The sequence below is a fragment of the Saccopteryx leptura genome, chromosome 8 (assembly GCF_036850995.1).
Source record: "Saccopteryx leptura isolate mSacLep1 chromosome 8, mSacLep1_pri_phased_curated, whole genome shotgun sequence".
Classification (NCBI taxonomy): domain Eukaryota; kingdom Metazoa; phylum Chordata; class Mammalia; order Chiroptera; family Emballonuridae; genus Saccopteryx; species Saccopteryx leptura.
The window spans coordinates 6,769,410-6,791,999 of record NC_089510.1 but is presented as its reverse complement, the minus strand read 5'-3'; the positions used below and the strand labels follow the sequence as shown (position 1 = coordinate 6,791,999).

Sequence of the window (22,590 nt, the reverse complement as noted above, 5' to 3'; positions counted from 1 at the left end):
CTCCTGCAGCCCCAGCTGCTGGGTCGAGAGTGAAGGGGATAACAGGACCGTCTCCTGCAGCCCCAGCTGCTGGGTCGTCAGAAGGCCCCGCAGACGTCCCCAGGGGCACTCGCTGGGCATAGCCAGGTCAGTCACCGCTGGGCATGGTCAACCACACCACAACCACAACCACACCCACGATGCTCACCCGGCCCTCTGGGTGCCTGGACCTCACGCCTTCCTCAGGAGGCAAGGACTCCACCGTTCATTCAAAGGAAATAAAAACAAAGATCTAAACACGCGTAACCAAACAGATCCCTAAGCTACCGCACAACACTGCTGCCCTACAGAGCCCAGGCGCCTCCTGTCTCGGGCTCATGAGACTGAGAGAACAGCACAGAAGCAGTCTCCCCTGCGGTGGGCGGCAGCAGCTCGGGTGAGTGGGTGCGCGTGTGTGTGTGCGGGGACAGACACGAGAACCCCGCTCTTCTGAAGTCCGAGGCCGTACTGACCGTTCCCTCCTCTCACGCTCTGCCCAACACCCAGGTTCCTCTCTCTGCACACGGCATGTCCAGTTGGCTGTCACTATTTGGTTTTCCCTGGTTTTGAAAGAAACTTGAAGAGTGTGGAGATTTATTTAGTACTTGGAGTTAAGTAGTAAGACCAGGGTATTTGGTTTTCAGTTCAACTGTCCCTTGGCCATCCTTTCCAAACAGTCTCTCAGCTCAACAGGCCCGAGGCACTCGCTGAGGGGTCTAAGCAGCAGCGTCTCTGCACAGGGAGCCTCCACAGGCCCCGTCCTCATGGACTAACAGCGCAACACAGCGCTGTGGTCCCCCCGTAAGTTCTACAGCCAGCAAAGACGGCATCAGGACCTGCTTCACTGTCTCACGAACCAAAGAGGATTTCAGCTGTACAGAGTCATGCATTTTGAGATGAAAACTATGAACCAAACACTCAACACAGGTTCACTCTGGTCTCTGTAAACACCCGGATGTGGACACAGACTCTGTAGTGGAGGGACAGAGGCCTGAGCTTTACTCATTTCCTTTAACACACGATAATCCAATAAACGACAAACGTACAGGGCTAGAGAACAGATTCGAGGTTGCCAGGGGTTGGGGCAGGGAGCGGAAGGAGGTGGGCGTGGCTACGACGCGTAGCTCGAGGGGCCCGTGACAAAACTGTTCTGCACCTTGACTGGGATGGTGGTCACTGCCACCTGCACGTGATGACACGGCACAGAAACACACACACACACACACACACACACGCCAAAGGGTGCGTGAGAAACACACATGCACACACGCCAAAGGGTGCATGAGAAACACACATACACACACGCCAAAGGGTGCGTGAGAAACACACATACACACACACACACGCCAAAGGATGCGTGAGAAACACACACACACACACACATGCCAAAGGGTGCGTAAGAAACACACACACACACACACACACGCCAAAGTGTGCGTGAGAAACACACATGCACACACGCCAAAGGGTGCATGAGAAACACACATGCACACACGCCAAAGGGTGCGTGAGAAACACACATACACACACACACACACGCCAAAGGGTGCGTAAGAAACACACACACACACACACACACACACACACACACACACGCCAAAGGATGCGTGAGAAACTGGTGGAATCTGAACGAGGCTGGCCAATTCCTGGTTCTGGGGTCCCAGTCACGGAAGATGTTAGCACTGGGGGAGACTGGGGGAGGGGTACAGGGGTCCCTCTACACCAGGGGTCTCAAACTCGCGGCCCGCGGGCCACATGCGGCCCGCCGAACAATTTTGTGCGGCCCGCAGACTAATCCACGGGCTTACTTAATTTTATCCAAAATATTTTGAACTTCGTGGATTAGTCTGCGGGTCGCACAAAATTGTTCGGCGGGCCGCATGCGGCCCGCGGGCCGCAAGTTTGAGACTTCTGCCACTGTTTCTTACAACTGCATGTAAACCTACATTCTTCTTAAGTTTCATTTTTTAAATCTAAGAATTATGTGGTTAAAATGAGAAATACAATCAAGAACGGTTAGTTAGCGCAGGGGTCGGGAACCTTTTTGGCTGAGAGAGCCATGAATGCCACATATTTTAAAATGTAATTCCGTGAGAGCCATACAACAACGACCATGTACCTTACGCATTATCCAATAAAAATGTGGTGTTGTTCCGGAGGACAGCTGTGATTGGTTCCAGCCACCCACAACCATGAACATGAGTGGTAGGAAATGAATGGATTGTAATACACGAGAATGTTTTATATTTTTAATGTTATTATGTTTTTTATTAAAGATTTGTCTGCAAGCCAGATGCAGCCATCAAAAGAGCCACATCTGGCTCGCGAGCCATAGGTTCCCGACCCCTGCATTAGCGTCTAAATGCCACAAGGACAGAGATTACGGCTTCTCCTGCTTAACACTGAGAAATCTAACATGCCTCACACATAAGTCAGTTATTTGTAGAATGAATGTAAGAACCTCAAAGATATTCTGTAACAGCAGCAAAGCTGAAATAACTATCCCACCATAGAGGAATGGTCAGTACACTGTGATTCTAACCACTCATAGCAATATTATTCAGCCATAAACTGATGGCTATAAAGATCCTCATCCACCACGTAATATAAAAGTATGTCATGACATACATTCTGAATATAACTAAGAACAAACATTCATATTGAAAGAAAAAGAAATTATGTAAGCAGAATGTTATTACAGATGTCCCCTTCCCCGACTTTTCCTTAATATTGTTATATTTTGGTAATTTTAAAATAAAAGGACAAGGGCAAAAATGAGAATTGTGTTAAGATCTTATTTTTCCTAAATATCTTTTACTTGTTAACTTATATTTGTTATAAGGTGTGATACTATCAAAATAAAAATATGTGTGTGAGTTATCAAGCATAAACTCTCTACAACCAACATCACCAGCAGGCTCGAGTCCAGTGAGGGCTCCCGACCCAATCTCGCTAATCATGGGTTTGGTTTGTAATTGTCCTGCTTTCCTTTATTTTACACGCATGTATGTGCCCAGTGACATACGCAGTTCTGCTGGTTTGTGAACTCTGTAAAACTGGGTGTCAGTTTTTCTACTTCTTTTCTTATGCCACATGGCAGGACCTTTTTTATTTATTTATTTAAATTAATTTTAATGGGGTGACATTGATAAATCAGGGTACATATCTTTGGAGAAAACATGTCTAGGTTATTTTGACATTTGATTATGCTGCATTCCCATCACCGAAGTCCAATTGTCTTCCGTCACCTTCTGGCAGGACCCTCTTAACATTAAGCTATGTCACTTAAACTGACGATTTCCTACCTGGGAGGCAGTGAAGAGACCCATTTCCTCCATGGGGGTCAGAACAGCTGCTGTCAGACAGAAACCCCAGGCCCCCGGGAGCCCAGGGCCCTGCCCGTGTCCACATGCCCTGGGCACCGGACGCACCCAGGAGGGGACACAGGCTGGGACACTGGCAACCCACGCTGCCCTTCACGAGGCAAAGCCCTGGCACTCAGCAAAGGCCCTGCCCCCAGAGGGCACACCACGGACAGCGCAGCTCCCAAGGCCACAGACCGCATTATGTGACAAAGAGTCACCTTTTGGCCAAAAGCTGTGAATTAAGAATAGAATTAAATACCACCTAGAAGTCTGTGGCTTCCCAGGTAATTCTTACACTTAGTGCTCTGTCTTCTTCTAAAGGACAACTCCCACCTCCAAGTCAGACAGACGTTCCGGCTTCATCAGAGAATCTCCGTCTGGCGCTATCGACATCCTGGCTTTCCAAGTCCCCAACCTAGAGCACAGCGCAGACCTGAGCGCGTCGGCCACAAAGCATACAAGGGGGCAGGAAACCTGCTGAGTCCTCACTACAGAGCACTCCGGGCCTTAGTCCAGTGTGTTTAGGTCAAATGCCCAGAGGCCACTCATTTATTCTGACAGGCTAAGACTTTTTTACTCTCACTCATCTTGGAGCCCACCACGCGACCAGCAGGCATGTTGGCAGCTGGCTCCAGCCGGCTGGGGCGGGGCGGGGCGTCCAGACGAGACAGAGTGGGGATGGAGCGGGGGGGTGCGGGCGCCCAGGCCGCAAACAAGAGCAAAGGTCTGATTCTGTGGCACCCTTCCACCAGGCTGCCCAAGGGTCAGTGGCGTCCTTACCACCACCCGCTATTTTCCAGGGCTCCCGACCAGGTCATGAACCTGGTAACCGTGGGCGCACACCGCAGAAACCGGCCTGTTGCTCTGAAAGACAGAAACAGCACTGAGCCCTGTAGCTCCTGACTGTGTGCTCTTGTTGAATGCTGTGTGATCGATCACAGTCTGCTGGCGGCTGGCTTGCCCACGGTGGGCAGCAGGAAGGGCGGTCTACTCTGGTATAAAGATGACGCCCAGCATCTCAGCCCGAGGAATGCCCCCCGAGAATCCCGCAGTGCTGGTTCCAGCAGCGCGAGCACCACCCAGAGCTGACGAGACACACAGGACCGGGAGCCCCACCCGTTCCCACAGAACCGGAGTCCACAGTTACGTCTCCAGGGAGTTTGCCTGCAGATGGAAATGCAAAAAGCAAAGAGACTTCTAGGCAATAGCTCCTCTTCCATTTTATCACGTCAGAAAATGGAACTCAGACCCGTCACTTCTATAGAAACTGAGTCACATCAATGAGGTACAGGCTTTATACGCAGCATGACGGACCAGCTATGTTCCGGCTCTCAACAGTCCCCAGTCTGACGAGGGGCAGAGGGCGGCTAGCAAGCACGCACGGGGCCGTGCGCCTGACACCACAGGGAGGCCCACGGACACGCTGAGAACTGGGACGTCCACACACGGGGCCGTGCGCCTGACACCACAGGGAGGCCCACGGACAGACGTGCTGAGAACTGGGACGCCCACACATGGGGCAGTGCGCCTGACACCACAGGGAGGCCCACGGACAGACGTGCTGAGAACTGGGACGTCCACACACGGGGCAGTGCGCCTGACACCACAGGGAGGCCCACGGACACACTGAGAACCGGGACGTCCACACACGGGGCCGTGCGCCTGACACCACAGGGAGGCCCACGGACAGACGTGCTGAGAACTGGGACGTCCACACACGGGGCAGTGCGCCTGACACCACAGGGAGGCCCACGGACACACTGAGAACCGGGACGTCCACACACGGGGCCGTGCGCCTGACACCACAGGGAGGCCCACGGACACACTGAGAACTGGGACGTCCACACACGGGGCAGTGCGCCCGACACCACAGGGAGGCCCACGGACAGACGTGCTGAGAACTGGGACGTCCACACACGGGGCAGTGCGCCCGACACCACAGGGAGGCCCACGGACACACTGAGAACTGGGACGTCCACACACGGGGCCGTGCACCTGACACCACAGGGAGGCCCACGGACACACTGAGAACCGGTACGTCCACACACGGGGCAGTGCGCCTGACACCACAGGGAGGCCCACGGACACACTGAGAACTGGGACGTCCACACACGGGGCCATGTGCCTGACACCACAGGGAGGCCCCCGGACACACTGAGAACCGGTACGTCCACACACGGGGCCATGTGCCTGACACCACAGGGAGGCCCACGGACACACTGAGAACTGGGACGTCCACACACGGGGCCATGTGCCTGACACCACAGGGAGGCCCCCGGACACACTGAGAACCGGTACGTCCACACACGGGGCCATGTGCCTGACACCACAGGGAGGCCCACGGACACATTGAGAACCGGTACGTCCACACACGGGGCCGTGCGCCTGACACCACAGGGAGGCCCACGGGTGCGCTGAGAACCGGTACGTCCACACACGGGGCAGTGCGCCTGACACCACAGGGAGGCCCACGGACACATTGAGAACTGGGACGTCCACACACGGGGCCATGTGCCTGACACCACAGGGAGGCCCACGGACACACTGAGAACTGGGACGTCCACACACGGGGCCATGTGCCTGACACCACAGGGAGGCCCACGGACACACTGAGAACTGGGACGTCCACACACGGGGCCATGTGCCTGACACCACAGGGAGGCCCCCGGACACACTGAGAACCGGTACGTCCACACACGGGGCAGTGCGCCTGACACCACAGGGAGGCCCACGGACACACTGAGAACCGGTACGTCCACACACGGGGCCGTGCGCCTGACACCACAGGGAGGCCCACGGGTGCGCTGAGAACCGGTACGTCCACGCACGGGGCCGTGCGCCTGACACCACAGGGAGGCCCACGGACACATTGAGAACTGGGACGTCCACACACGGGGCCGTGCGCCTGACACCACAGGGAGGCCCACGGGTGCGCTGAGAACTGGGACGTCCATGCATGGGGCCGTGCGCCTGACACCACAGGGAGGCCCACGGGTGTGCTATGAACTGGGACGTCCATGCCCCACTTGGCAGGTAGCCCCACCCCTGCCTGTGGCCAGCGTGCCCCGGATAACTGGAGGTACCACGCTTGGGGATGTTTCTGTGAGGGTCACCAGGGGCCATCAGACCCACCCAGGCAGCTCAGGGAAGTCCAGCCCTCGGGGCTCGGGCCCCAGTGCCTGTGAATCTCACGGGCTGCGACCCCTTCAAGCCAAGAGCAATGGATGTACTTTACCATTTCGGGGTCTCGCCCTTTTTTTTTTTTACCTTAAAAAAGATTCTTAATAATGAAGCTATTAATTAATTATATGAATTCAAGGAAACATTTATTCTTGGCTTAATTTTCAACTTCTCAGTTGAAGGCAGGTCTTTCTGGTCTAGATTCCCTTAGTGCTCTGAACTCACCACAATCATAATTACATAATTAATTGTGTAATTAGTTAAGTGTCTGTGAGCTCTCACAGACTATAAGCTTTCGAGAGGGAGAGAGACAGTCTATATTTCTAGCCAGGCTATTTCTAGCCCTTAAAAATTAGCGTCTTGCCCAGATAGAAGCTAAACTATTTTCTGAAATACCGAATAAATGAACTATAGAAATGTAGGCAAGAGTCATATTTCCAATACTTCCAGATGCATAAAATAATACCAAACTGTGTCACTGATTTTAAAAGACCAAGTAATTCTAAAGACTGTGGCTCAGAGAGAGAGGTTTAATCACTGTGGCCAGAGAGCAAGAGAGATCATAGCCTCTGTCTCTTCATGTGGATTAGCATCAGCTGCTCTCAGATCCATGAATGTTAAGTGATTAAGCTTTAGAAAGGCCGATGGTACAGAGATTCTCCTCCACCCGCATCATCCACAGGGTGCATCTTCCTGAGTGCTGGGTCCGGGGTAACTGGGAGAAAAGAAAAATCACACGTACAACCAGCCACAGAGCTGCAGACGTCTCTGGTTCGAACCTGGTTCTGCTGCCAGCTCTGTCCTGAGCTCTAAGGAAGGCCGACAGACACATCAGGCCCTCAATACACGGCTCAATAAGACCGTTGAAAGACAGTGAAAAAGTCAGTGAACGATGAACATAAGAGCCTGCACACACAGAACACCCGAGCCCCTTCGTCCTCCGTTTCTCACGGGGCTCACCACCTCTGCTGGGTACTAGGCTACAGACAAACAGATGGCTAAATAAAAACCTCACCGTACAATGAGATAAAAATAGCTCTAAGGGGGAAAAAACCACCTGTGTGGGTTAATTTATTCTGCTACTAACTACACCTCATAACTTGCTTTTCATCTTTACTTATTCAAAATACTCATTAGCCAAACTATCCCTTAAAGACATAAATACAAGAGAGCCCAGTGACTTCTAAGCAGTTGGTGAAATGCCCGCTGGGCCACAGGCAGCTGCATTACGGCGGCTACAGGGGCGGAACGGAGTCAGGAAACCGAGGGAGGCGGACCTCAGTTTCTGAGCTCCCTCCATTCGGACAAGTCCTATCTGGAAACACCTCTTCCCTTCACTCCTTCTTTGGGCAGGTCCAGCCTGCAGCCTCACTAGCTACAAAGATTAGGAAAAGAGTCGCTGGGGTCAGCTTTGCACTGAACAGAACTCAGCACCACATGCTGTTGGAAAGCGTTTTGAAACCTTATGGCTCTCTCCTGGCTCCCAACACCTCCAAGCACAGAAAGAGTCCCCGCGACCACTCAGAACTAGAACAGGGAACACGCTGGTACAACGTCCTCACGGCGGAGCCGGGATTCTGCTGAAAATAAAGCCGGGTCTGACATTCTACCATCAACTTGTTCTCGCACACTTTTTGAAAATTCAACCATCGACCAACATTTCTAATGTTTAGCATATTTAGGGTAGGGTGATTAAAATGAATCCCAAAACTTTTTTTAAAAAGCAATTATCAAACTGGAAAATATGAATTGCTGTTTTTAATTTAGGTTTTTGAAACTAACATGTACAGATGATATTAACAGACAGCAATTCTCAAACATTGAACCCTTGTCTTTAACTGATAAGCACCTTTAATTTAGATACTCGGAGTCACAGGGGAAAAAGAAAATAAACAACTTGCATTCAGATTGATTTCTTCAAATGAAGCCTCAGTGTATCAGTTTTACTGCGCCCGAGGGTGTGGCCACAGGACTGCTGGTCAGTATGTGTGATATCCACCCGGGGGTGTGGACACAGGACTGCTGGTCAGTATGTATGATATCCGCCCGGGGGTGTGGACACGGGACTGCTGGTCAGTATGTGTGATATCCGCCCGGGGGGTGTGGACACAGGACTGCTGGTCAGTATGTGTGATATCCGCCCGAGGGTGTGGACACAGGACTGCTGGTCAGTATGTATGATATCCGCCCGGGGGTGTGGACACAGGACTGCTGGTCAGTATGTGTGATATCCGCCGGGGGTGTGGACACAGGACTGCTGGTCAGTATGTATGATATCCGCCCGGGGGTGTGGACACAGGACTGCTGGTCAGTATGTATGATATCCACCCGGGGGTGTGGACACAGGACTGCTGGTCAGTATGTATGATATCCGCCCGAGGGTGTGGCCACAGGACTGCTGGTCAGTATGTGTGATATCCGCCAGGGGTGTGGACACAGGACTGCTGGTCAGTATGTGTGTGTGATATCTGCCCGGGGGTGTGGACACAGGACTGCTGGTCAGTATGTGTGATATCAGCCGGGGGTGTGGACACAGAACTACTGGTCAGTATGTATGATATCCGCCCGGGGGTGTGGAACACAGGACTGCTGGTCAGTATGTATGATACCATGACCCCCCCCACCCCCGTCACTGCTCACAAGTCCTGACCTAACCTTACCGTGTCACCTTTCATAACATGTTAGTCTGCATCTATTTCACAATAGCTATTGTCCAACTGTCAGGAAACGTGTGACTTCAGTCGTGAAGCAAGAGCGCAGTTTGCTAATGCAAACAGGACAGGAGCTGAGACCCCTCGCTACAGGAGGTCGGACGCAGGCCACCCACGCATCAGGCGGGGAAGTCACCAGCCCCGAGCTCTAAGTCTGAATGCCGGGAGAAGACCTGGAGGGAAGCCATGGAGCATGAGTTGCCATTTTAGGGCTCCTCTTGGCCAGAGGAGGTGACAGCAGGGCGGGGCGTGACTAAGGACCAGCGATTAGGAGAGTGACAGCCACATTCTTTCCCCTGGAAGAGCTGGGAGAGCAGCTGCAAGTGCTCGGCCACCAGCCGCCCGTGTGGCTTGTCCACGGCCACCAGGCCCCATCAACTTTGTTTGAACTTATGCAAGACATTGAGCAGGACTCACAAGATGTACCGACATAGATACAGTCATCGGCGGACCATTCCTCTTCGATACCAGTCTAAGGATGCTGGGACTTAAGCCCCTGATCCGTGAAGCAGGGGATGGCGGAGGGGGCGGGCAGACAGCTGTGGACAACGGAAAACGCACAGTGCCGTGACAGAGACCGACTGAAGATGCTCACCTCGCGTGGGCCTGACACAGACCGGGGCAGGGTGTGAGCAGCCCAGGGCACAGCAAGCGTACCACCAGCGAAAAGGTGGAGCTCACAAGGAAATGTTTCTCTGCAGGGGAGACACTGCAAGACCCCCAAGTGGATCCCTGAAACTGTGAATAATACCAAACCCTCTACATGTTCTTTCCTGCACATACACACACACACACATGCACACACACACGCATACATGCACACACACACACATGCACACACACATACACACACATGCACACACACACACACACATGCATACACTTTATAGCGTGGCCCTGGCACATCTGAGCTGCCAGCATCCGCTCCCCTTGCCCTTTGGAGCCACGTTAGGTAAATAAGAGCTCCCGGAACACAAGCGGTGATACCGGGACCGTCACCTGGTAACCAGGATGCCAATGAGAGACTCACAGGCGGTGACCCAGCCCATGTACTGGATGGACACCCCAGACGTGGTCCACACAGGATGCTGACCCGGGTGGCTCAGTGAGGAGCAGCACAACACGAGACCTCACACTACTCAGAATGGTGTGCAGTGTACACTGTATCAACTATCTCTTTCTGGAATTGTCCACATTCAGTATTTCCAGACCACGGACAGTTGAGACTACACAGGCAAAAGCGTGGACAAGGGCAGGGATGAGTATAAACCCTTCCGGGAGGAGCAGGCTCCCACCCATGGAGTGAACTGGCTTTGATGAGTAAAACTCACCACACAGCAAGTGCAAACCACCTTTCACTAGAGAGCTCCTACTTTATCCTTCTGTCAGATTTAAACAACATACTGAGCATAACTCAAAGTTCCCATCTACACGGTTCAATTTTCAACTCTGTCAATCAAGCAGCTGTATGAACAGAGAAAATTCAGGCCTTCACCACCGAAGAGCTGGGACACAGAGCACCTTCCAGGCGGAGGGATGGAGCGTGCCAGTGGCCAAGGCCGCCCACGCTCGGCCTCCAGCTCTGAGTCCGGCCACAGGAGCGGACAGTGCCTCCTCACTGAGCATGTCCCCTGCGTCCCTGCCTCCAAACAACACACTCCCACTCCTCTAGGCCCTCTTGACTTCCAACAGGGTAGATGATCCACGCTGGTCCCTACCAGTTACTTCGCTGTATATTCTAAAACCGTAGCCATGACCCTGTCCTGTTTGGTATCCAGACCTCTCATCTCTCAACAACAGGAGCTAACGCGCTCCTCGATTAGAAACGGCTTCTCTTCATGTTCTTTCCCATCATGCGGTTTCAGGCACTGGGCAGACGTGAGAATGGGACTCGCTTACTGGAACTGAGAATTTAACCTGAATTTCTGGCAGGGTTACACGACTTCCTTCACATTTGCCGGGAGGAGGTGAAGAAAGCTACACACTCTTACAGGAAGGTGAAGACAAACAGTGGACTTCTGCTAAAAACACCCTCGTCTTCCTTTTACGCAAAGGCAACTGCTGTATTATCAGTCAGAATGAGGAAGGCAGGCTTTGAATTCAAACACTAACACAGCTTTCACTCCTGACGTGGAGGAAAACAGTGGGAGCTAAGAATGAAGCGGTCACGGGAGAAGCACAGGTGGCCCTGACCGGGGAGAAGCACACATGGCCCTGACCGCGACCACACTCAACACACTCCGGCCTCTTCAGAGGATTAGCACCAGAGGCTGCCGTGGGTTCCGGTCCAGCTCTGCCCACTCTTCCGGGGCACGCGGGTCCTGGCACGGAGTGTTTCTCAGCCCCGTGCTGCGGCACCTCCGCCTGCTCCCCCCTTTGCTGTGCGGCCGGCCTGGGCACCGCAGGGCGGCCAGCAGTGCCCTCCCCTCTTCACCAGAGGCCAGCAGCGTCCTCCTGGATGCCCTGGGCCTTTCCTTTGTTCAGAGGGTCCATCGACATTGTTTTAAAAAGCTGCTTCTGCATTTTAAATACTCGTTCTGTCTTGAGTATGAGCTTTGTGGTTAAAAATAAGCAGCAGCTTATTATGTATTTATGATGTCAGAGACTGCCTTAAATAGAAGCACACCTACAAACTCACTCGATCTAAATTCTCGCAAGGACGTGAGGTCCTGCACCGCAAGGAGTTGGAGCCTCTCTGTGGGTAACCCTGCGACGGAACACGACCCATTAGGGAAAGTGGACGCTGACTTGGCCAGTGACGTCTCTGCGGTTCTGCAGCAACGCTCTCTCCGATGCAAAGCCTTACAGAGAATAAGAATGTGGTGGCAAAGGTTACTCACATCAACTTTCTGTGTTCTGTTTTTAATGTCTCCCAAGAAAACAGAGCCAAAAGATTAGGTTTATTCCTCTAATTTCCAGGGAGACAACACTGGGTCCTGTTAGGTCTGTTCCCATTTAAAGATGGGTGTTAAAAGGTTTCTGTTTGTCTTGTAGTCTTTGGGATTCTTGAAAAACCCACAGTTCATTGATCATAGTCTAATTTAGACACAGGAAAGCCAATCAATGGCTACTCTGTAAACTGCCTGTTGTAGGTTAGGGTACCCTTATGTACTCATAGAAAAAAAATGCATGTGCTCACACGGACACACAATAGTATTTCCAAAAGTGCACAACATAAAACACTCACTATGTCTCTCGTGAGGCTGTCTCCCAGCCACAGCAACTACATCCCCGAGAAGAGCTGCCCCCAGAAGTTTCTAACGGCTTCTCAGATATCAGGATGACGGATACGTACCATCAAAACTGCCCTGCTCGGCGGCCATGCGCAGCAGCTGACCGTACGTTTCCATGGAGGGCCGGTAAACAAAGACTCCGGAGTTGAAGCAGTCGGGCCAGCCGGGGTCCGGCGCCGCCGACAGCTCCTCCCTCTCAAAGAGGTCGTCGATGTTTGCCAGGACCTGACCCAGAGAGGGGAGAAAGCATTACAGAGGTGGATTTGCCAGGACCTGACCCAGAGAGGGGAGAAAGCATTACAGAGGTGGATTTGCCAGGACCTGACCCAGAGAGGGGAGAAAGCATTACAGAGGTGGATTTGCCAGGACCTGACCCAGAGAGGGGAGAAAGCATTACAGAGGTGGTCCGCGCCCCCTCGGAGCTGCCCGAGTCACCCAACACCGGGGATGCGACGTGCTGCTGGTCTGAACTGTCCAGATGACAGCTGGCAGGGCCAGGGCCTCCTCTCCTTCCTCACCTGACATGTTTTTTTAAAATCTGAACTTTACTGTTAAGTCCTCACAGCGTTCTTCGATGGCCTCACTGATCTCAGTTACTACAGACATCTTTTTTTGTGTTCTTAATACACATCTTTTTAGCCATCAAGGCCACACTCACCAGAGTGTCCGCATCCATGAACACGCATTTGGAGTATTGTGTCAGGGACCAGCAGTGGAGTTTCGTTAACGTGACGCCCAACTCGGGCCTCTTCATCAAGGTCAGATGAGCAGAGTCTCCGCTGTCCAAAACGTCGACCACGAGGACTTCATCAAAGACGGTCTCTAAAGCTTTTCTGTCGGAACAAAATTCAAGAACGGTGGTCAGCAGCTTTTCAGAACAAGGGACAGCTAACGTAAGACCACATTCTTATTAGCCTATCCGTCCGTGAGCAGAGCCATCTGTTACTGACACAGTATAATCCTTCAGTGTGTCCTGATTTCCTTCAGGACAAATTATGTAAATCTACACGTGAAGTTAATGTCACTAAAATAGTAAGAACTGCTTCTGGTGAGCATGAAGCACTTGGTTTAGGACACTATGACAGAAGCTTTCTATCTTTTTACTGTACCACTGAATACCGGGCAGAATGTGGCCACAGGTTGTAGAAGTGTGGCTCACTCGTGGTTACGAGTACATCTCTGCAGCAGCCTATTTAACAATGTATCTTATTAGAACTGATTCTGACTACCACGTTTTTACCAATGATGTTGAGTCAAGTGCATGTAATGTCTGTAACGAAGCCCGTAACTATGTAATTGTTTTTGCTAAAGAAGTTGACAGAGAACTGTCTAACTCAAAAGAAGTTAGAGGACTCAGTGATTCGGCTGCTGTTTTTTTTAGAACAGACTACAACCAGCATTTACTACGTGCATCCATCGCATTGCTGGCACACAAAGACCCGCTTCAGTCTGTGAAGGACAACACTCTCTCTGCCCAGGTCAACTAAAGGTTTATTTCAGTTTGCAATCTTGAGGTGGGTTAAGAGAGTAGACTGAGGTAGACACTAAATGCAGTGTTAAGTTAAAACACATGGTAAAGACAGATGTCACTGAAAGTTTACAATATCAAACATGCAGAACAAAGCTGGCGTTCCTGTGCTGTCTGTCTGCAGAGCTGTATAGAACTATGGTCGAATTCACACAGTAAACTTGATCTTTTTGAAAGGAAGTGGTTAAAGACACCACTTACCCCAGTCCAGGTGTGTGTGGGGGGACGAAGGAGGGGAACTAAGATCATGTCTGTCTTCTTACACACATCCTCACTAAACAGACCACAACTAGTACATACACATTAGGAGATACACTCTTTGGCATTTTCCTAAATTATCCTTTAGAAACAAGGTTGTTTGTGTACATGTATATATGTAGGTATATACAGACACAGATTGATACATTGACAGACATACTCCTTTTCAGAGGTCCTTCGCATGTGTGTACATATTTTGAAGAAACTCACAAAAAATGCATTTTAAATTTCTAAGAGGGACAGGAGAATGCAATAGAAACACCATACAGAGCTGGTAGTGTGCCCGGGCATTTTTAAAGCTGGCATTAGGAATCGGACAGCTTGTTCAGATACTTCAATACTTAATTCAAACAGATCAAAGTAACCAATCGCCAGGCAGCTTGTGCCCCGATACGGCGCTCTCCTAGCATGACCCCAAATTCAGAAAGCCTTTTGGCAAATACAGTAATCTATTAACTTGTAAACAAAGATCTTTAGGTTATAAACGTCCAGTGGCAGTGGAGACCCCTGCCATTCTCTTCCAGATCCCTGAGCTTCCCCTGGTTGGAACCCGGGAAAGTAGCCCCTGCTGCATTCTGGAAAAGGGGTGCATATGAAGTGTGACCTCAGACAGGGCGCGCATGGAGACCCTCACGCAGATCACCCTGAGTGCACCTGTTCAGGGAGAGTCCTGCTACTTCCTCAGAGAGACTTGGCAGAGCACGGGGCGGACCACCACGTCACCAACAGGACCTTGGGTGTCCTAGCTCCCCAGAGCTCAAGGAGGCTTCAGACCCTGGAATCCTGCCCGGGCACCTCTCATCTCCCCACCTGGGAGCCCACCCCTGAAAAGGGTACGCCCACTGCTGCCAGAAACGGGAGGGATGCGAGCACTGGCCCGACCGAGGGCGGCAGCGCAGTCCTCACCTCATGCAGTCCGACACCTGCGGCGTGGTGAGCACGGCTAGCCTCCTGGTGGTCCTGTGCTGCTTCAGGGAGGAGCCCAGCACCAGGGCTCCTTTGGCATAGGAATCGTTTGTGGTCAGAGTCACAAAGGCCTCATCTTAATACACAGGAGAAAAGAAAAGAACACTTGTTAAAATTCCTACCTTGAAAAAGCCAGGATCCTTGGTAACCAACAACTGGGCTTTAAAATCAGTTCCTCTCTTGCCTGACCTGTGGTAGCACAGCGTATAAAAGCGCTGACCTAGAACACTGAGGTCACCGGTTCAAAACCCTGCATTTGTCTGGTCAAGGCATATATGGGAGTTGATGCTTCCTGCTCCTCCCTCCTTTCTCTCTGTCTCTCTGTCACTCTCTCTCCTCTCTAAAAAATGAATAAATAAAAAAAATTAAAATCAGTTCCTCTCTCAATCTGCCCTAATTGAGAAGCCAAACAAGCTACATTCTCAGACAAGCTTAACACTCAGACTGTGAACGCGAGTCAATTAACAGGTGGCCATGAAGAGACCAGGAAGTGCTATTCCTGTCTTTCCTATAAGGTCCCATCGCCAGGATTTTCAGCTGAGCACAAACCCAGCAGACAACCCCAACAGAGAGTGTCTGACAGCGGACGTCACATTCTTCAATCTGGACTCACACTTCTGCCAAGCCTCGGGCTTTTTATACTGTATTCTCCACCTGGACCAGAAGAGTCACTCTGAGTGTCTGCCCAAATGTCACCTCCTCAGACAGGCCTTCTCTAAATGATTCTATGTGAACAGAGGCCAATCACCATTAAATGGAATTAGGAACCACCACAGTAGCTCTAACCAATGTGCCTTATTTTCTTTGGAGAAACAAGCAATACCCCTACCCTTAATATACTCATTTGCTCTCTCTCTCTCTCTCTCTCTCTCTCTCTCTCACACACACACACACACACACACACACACACACACACACACACACACGTGTCTCTGATAATCAATTGCCGGGACCAAAGGCAAACAGAGGGATTCCTCTTCCTACTGAACAAACCCCACCCTGTGAGACTGCCAGCCCAGTCACCAGGTCAGTCCCTCCCCGGGATGGATGATTCGGGGACACACTTCGTTTCTGAGGGGATTTAAACCTTAGTTGGCGGGCATCCAGGTGTACAAAGATACATAGGCTCAAGCCTGGCAGGGGTCCCGTGGGGCACTGTGGCACACGCAGGGAGTTGGGACATTCTGTCACAAAGTCACTCCCTGTCTTAAGTTTCCTCATTCTCTCTTTGCCCATTTTCCAACCTGGAGGCAAGTAGGCAGTGGACGTCCCACTGGGCAGTGCGACAGAACTGCAGGTTGTCTGCTGGACCAGAGCATCCCCTGGCCTCTGACCTGGGGGCCACCTTCACACAGAGCGCTGGGCTCTCCTTCCGGGCAGGCCCGTTATGAGTTTGTAGAAAGGCCCGTGCTCCGGACCCCTGCAGGGCCACCAGCTTCCCAGCCAGTCACATTCGAGGAAGGCTCAGCGCAGAGCAGTGGCACCTGTCACTGGACATGCCCATCGCCCTCTGCCCTTGTTCCTTCGCACTCCCCCATCACAACATGGCAACATTTCCGCCTGTGCCCAGGGTACTTGAAGTGAGGCGCAACATAGATAATGTTACCACTCAAAACCGCCCAGGGTCCAGGGGGTCCGTTAGAAAAGTCCAATAAGGTCAGTGGGCTCCAAAGACTTCAGGAAGCAAGGATGTGAGTGATTTCAGAGACGAAACCCGGGCAGGGCCAATGCTTGGGGACGGAGCCCGACTTAGCAAACATTACAAAGGACCAGGAAGGACGGACGGAAGACAGCCGGGGAGGGGCTCACCCTGCGCGGCCACTCCGCAGTCGGAGTGTCAGGGCCGCCCCGCTCTCCGCCTGAACAGCAGGGGAAGGACCCGTCACGCAGAGCCCCCACCCCGGGCCGGGTTCGCCCTGCGGCCCCGACACCTCGCAACAAGTGGGCCGGCGCCCTCCCGCCGCGGGGCCGGGCTCCGGCTTCCCGAAACGCGGCCGCACAGGCCTAAAAATAGGCTCGGCATGCCCGCCAGCGCGGGGCGGGCGGCCGGGCGGCCGGGGAGCCGGGGAGCCGGGGAGCCGGGGAGCCGGGGCTGGGAGCCGGGCCGGGGCCCCCCGCGTGCCCGCCCGTGGACGCCCCTCCGAGGTCCCAGCCTGCGGGCGGCTCCGGGTGCCGCCCCGCCCGCCCCCCGGCCCGGCCCGGCCCGCGCGGGGACAGCGGGAGGAGGGGCAGCGGCAGGCGGCGGGCCGGGGGCTCCGGCGGGGGCCCGGCTCTGCCCCGCGCCCCTTCGCGGCGGTCCTCCCGCGGGGGTGCGCCGGACGGAGGCGCGGGGACCGGGGCGGGGCCGGTGCGGCGCGTACCTGCCATGGCGCGGCCGGGCGCGGGTGACGCCGCAGCCCCAGGCGGTGGCGGGGAGGAGCGGGCGGCGGCGGGCACGAGAGCGGCCGGCGGGGAGGCGCGGCGGGAGCCGAGCGGAGGCCCGGAGCGCTCTTATAGCGGCCGTCACGTGGCCGCGCACGCTGCCCGCGGCCTCCCGGCTCACCGGCCGCGGGGCGGGGCCTGGAGGGCGGAGCGGGACCGAGGGTGGGCGGGGCCTAGAGGGGCGGGACGATGCCGAGGGTGGGCGGGGCCTGGAGGGGCGGGACCGAGGATGGGCGGGGGCTGGAGGGCGGAGCGGGACCGACGGCGGGCGGGGCCTAGAGGGGCGGGGCGATGCCGAGGGCGGGCGGGGCCTGGAGGGGCGGAGCGGGACCGAGGGCGGGCGGGGCCTAGAGGGGCGGGACGATGCCGAGGGAGGGCGGGGCCTGGAGGGGCGGGGCGGGACCGAGGGCGGGCGGGGCCTGGAGGGGCGGGGCGGGACCGAGGGAGGGCGGGGCCTGAAGGGGAGTCTGGGGGCGGGGCCGGAGTGGAGGCGGGCGGGGCCTGGAGGCGGGGCCGGGGAGAGGACGGTGAGCTCCGAGTGGACGTCATCCCGGTCCTCTTCCAGGACCCTGGGCATCCACGCACCTCCGCGCCGGACACCTGCCTCGGCCGCGCGCTTTCGTACCCCTCGACGCCTGGGATGTGGGTGGCGACTTGCGGGCGGAGGGTGGCATCAGCCTGACAGATTCCCAGATAAGCCAAGTGTTAGGGAAGCCTTATAAAAACAAACGGACGGACCAACAAAATAATCCATATCACTTGAACTAAACCTAAAGTGTAACTCCCCTTTTATCAGCTAGAATTCCAGATCAGCCTCTGGAAGCATTACTTACAGTTCTCCCAAAGGTTTTGTGGCTTTGACAGAAAAAAAAATAGAATGAATTTTAAGGGGATGATTTAGATTGTGGGGGCCCTCTGCATCCATTAGCTAGTTAAGTGTTTCATTTAATCCTCATAGAAAATAAGGGAAGCAGATGTTATATCTTTATTTTTACAGATGAGGAAACAGGCACAGAGAAGTTAAATTACTTATCTGTGGTCATCTCAGGCGAGCGGAGAAGGTAGAATTTGAAGCATGGCAGTTTGGTGGACAGAATTGACCATGACATCTCTGCTACTGTGGTGCCCTAAAAAGGTTAGCGAATAATAGTAACTGTGATTGGGTAACCTGTTTCACAAATGATGGAACGGTGAATGCCACTTTTTTTTTTTTTTTTTAGGAAATTGAGAAACAGCTCTCCAATGTGATCACACCCTTCTCCTCTCTATCCCTTCCACCCAGTCCAAACCCACCAGGAAAGCAGCCGGTAGCACAATTCTCTGCAAACCATAGTTCGCACTCAGTAAATGTGGAGTGGATGACAAACAGGAAGTTGACGGTGTCAGTTAAAAACGTGAAACAGATGCTTAAGACATAGTGATTTCTTTGCAGAAGTGGTATTGTGATTCTCAAACCAGCTATATCACTGTTTCCTGGAGAGTAAGCCTGCAGCTTGCAAGTTAGAATTGCGTGGGGCACTTTTTAAAATGCAAATAATTTGGTTCTAAGCTCAGACCTTCTGAAACAATCTTGAGGGCAGAACCCAAGAATCAGCCTTATCGATGTAACCCTCCGGGAGACTCTCTATCCTTCCTTCCCTTTCCTCCCAACCCCACTACAGCGTGAGGACCACTTGTTTGCTTGGGAAGATCTTCTAGTGACTTGGATTATGAACCACCTTTGCAGGAAGTGGGAATGTGGGAGCAAAGGTGCAATGGAGGCGTTCCCGCCTAGTTAACCCTGTGGCTTTAGAAGAGCTGGAGCTCTTGAAGGAATATAAGGCTGTACTTGAGTGGTACCCGCCCGGGGAGAGGGAAAACAGAGTGATGTCTCCTGGTCTGAGTTGTTCCTTTCCATGCTGATATAGGTGAAGCCGGAAGGAAGGTTCCTGGGTATGGTTTCCATCTTTCACCCACAAACCTTCCTGCCCATCACTGACCCTTCACCACCTTCTGCTTGAAGCCTGAGTACGCGGGCTGGTCTTCCACAAGGTGGGGCGCCGGAGCCGTATGGGCAAGCTAAGAGGCGGGGACAGCTAGAACAGCGGAAGTTCTCTTAGGAACAAGGGGCTGTCTTTTCCACCCTCAGGGTGTTGAAGTAAAAGTGGTCCCGTAGCCTTCTCTCCCAGGTTTGCTGTTTCCTGCATATTTACAGAAACAGGACGGTGAACACTTTCACCACTTTGAATCAACTACGGACACATTGAGCTTACTACAGTCTACTCTTACTTGTCAATTTTTAAAAATGTTTCCTTGTTTTTATTTTTCAGGAGATTTGAGTGTGCTTATAATACTTTTAACTAAATAGGCTGACTACAAAATAGGTTGAATTATCACAAATAAGTACCTATTGAAATGCCACCCCAAATGAAAGTGCAGTGATTCTGCTGAATCATTGAGCATGCCAGAGAACATGAAATTGTGGGAACTGACTCATGAATAGTGGTCTTTCTAGAGTGCATGAGTCAGCAATGTTTAGGCATAATATTTTTGTTCCCTTTTTATAATATCCCCCTCCCTCCCTTTCTTTCTTTCTTCCTTTCTTTCTTTCTTTCTTTCTTTCTTTCTTTCTTTCTTTCTTTCTTTCTTTCTTTCTTTTCTTTCTTCTTTCACAGAGACAGAGAGAGTCAGATAGGGATGGACCGGAAGGGAGAGATATGAGAAGCATCAGTTCTTTGTTGTGGCACCTTAGTTGTTCATTGATTGCTTTCTCATATGTGCCTTGACCGTGGGGCTACAGCAGACCAAGTAACCCCTTGCTCGAGCCAGTGACCTTGGGCTCAAGCTGGCAAGCCTTGTTCAAGCCAGATGAGCCCGCACTCAAGTTGGTGACCTCGGGGTCTTGAACCTGGGTCCTCCGCATCCCAGTACGATGCTCTATCCACTGCACCACCGCCTGGTCAGGCAATATCTTCATTTTTCATTAACCCATAACCAGACGAAAAATTTTATGGATGTCTGGGAACCAAAGAAACATGAAAACTTGCAGCCTACAGCTTCCTAACAGAAAGTAATTTCAAATAACTTTAAAGTATATTGTTTTTACCAGGAGGAAGTCATTGTAACCATCGGCTGCGCAGTATTATTCTTACTGGGATACTTGTGTTGTTGGCATGTAGCTGTTGTACAACCAGGCATTTTACTGCTTTCACTAGACTTTTTTTTTTTTTGCTAAAATATACATTCAACTTGGTTTTTACTTAGAATTTACCAATACCACCGGTAAGGGCAGATCTGAGATATTTATCATGTAAATGCAAAAAAGAATCAGTGTATTAATGAAGATATATTACAAAAGGTTCATATTAAAAGTGAATTGTGTTGCTTTCAGAAACAGAAATGAAAACATTTTACTCTAAATTAGAAAAATTGTCTTGATTTCAGAGTTCCAGGTAATAATTGTTCTAGTATACACAAGTTGCCAAAATCTGAATAATTCCCCATATTCTTCATATTACCACTTTTCTTATTCATCGCCTTCCTTTCATATTCCCTGCCTGAGTGACACACCTCCCACCCAGTTGTTTTATCGACACACCTAGGAATCATCCTTACCTGTTACCTTAATCAACGTTACCGATAGTGACCCGCTGCTCAGTTTTCCTAAGGCTGCCCTGCAGTGAGCTTCAGCTGTGTTAAGAGAGCCCGGCTTCTGAAAATTGTATGTGCACACAGATTGCCTGGGGAGCTTGTTAAAATGCAGATTTGGGGGGTGGATCTCACGGGTGACGTCTAGGCTGTGGACCAACATTGCATTGCAAGGCGTTCTGGATTTTCGGGCTTGAAGGCAGTGGACGGGCAGTAGACATGCATGTCGTAGTGAGACAAACGTTGACGCTTTAACTGGTTAATCTTCTTTTTTGTTTTTTAGGTGAGAGGAGGGAAGATAGTGAGGCAGACTCCCGCATGTGCCCCAACCGGGATCCACCTGGCACCCCCCCCCCCAACCTCATCTGGGGTTGATGCTCAAGTATTGAGCTATTTTAGCACCCGAGGCTGACAGTGTTTAGACCAACTGAACTACCTCTGCACCCAGGCCACGCTCGAACCAATCGAACCAGTGGCTGTGGGAGGGGAAGAGGGGGAGAAGGGAGAGAGAAGCCGAGGGCCGTTTCTCCTGTGGGCCCTGACTGGGGATTGAACCCGACGTGTCCAAACGCCAGGCCGACTCTCTAGCCGCTGAGCCACTGGCCAGGGCCAGGTTAATTCCCAGCCCCAGCCCCCGCCCCCCCCCCCCATGAAATTTGAACTGTCAGAATTTATGAATCCTAAAGGATAGATTTACATTAAAAAAAAGAAAAGAAAAGCTCTATTCTATGTGAGTATGCCTATCTGTCAACCCTTTAACCCTGTGCTAAATGTGTATATTCAGCATGGTTGGTCTGAAATTTGTTCTTAATTGGATTTGGAATGCATTATGTAATTTTTTGGCAGGATTCTTACCTTCCTAATTATGTTTTGTTTAAGATAATGCTGAAATCAGTTTGCATTCCACTGAACACACACACTAATTGACTGTGGAAGCAACTGACCTGGAAAAATATTCCAGAGCAGAGGACCAGCTGCTGGCCTGAGACGGGAACAGTTCCCACGGACAGTTCCTGAAACAGATAGATCACATCTGGCCAGACACAGGAACTAACTAGTTAACTAAGGGCTCAAAATTTTACCCTTAATAGATAACAGACAAACTCTGTACCCATAATTGTTCCCCGTGATCACAACCTTGTCCAATTCTGATCAGAAGCTTAGTTTCGAGGGATATTATCCTTGGAGGCCTGAAGTAGCTCCCACTTCAGTCCTGAGAGCTGGAGTTTCAACCTCCACAAATTGCAGGGACCTGGGGACGAGTGACATTACCTTAAAGAATA

General features: G+C 52.0%; 1 protein-coding gene across 1 annotated transcript in view; it reads right to left on the bottom strand.

Annotated features, from left to right (window-relative positions):
* LOC136380100 (glycogenin-1-like) overlaps positions 1-17,740 on the bottom strand; it is a 35,682-nt gene extending 17,942 nt beyond the window's left edge. The window contains exons 1-4 of the mRNA XM_066347901.1: positions 17,620-17,740; positions 15,200-15,335; positions 13,166-13,340; positions 12,570-12,732 (exon numbers count right to left, since the gene is read on the bottom strand). Of these exons, the coding sequence (XP_066203998.1) occupies positions 12,570-12,732; positions 13,166-13,340; positions 15,200-15,335; positions 17,620-17,626 (481 nt within the window). The 5' untranslated portion in view covers positions 17,627-17,740. The remainder of the gene's footprint in view (positions 1-12,569; positions 12,733-13,165; positions 13,341-15,199; positions 15,336-17,619) is intronic.
* Positions 17,741-22,590: the final 4,850 nt, after the last annotated feature.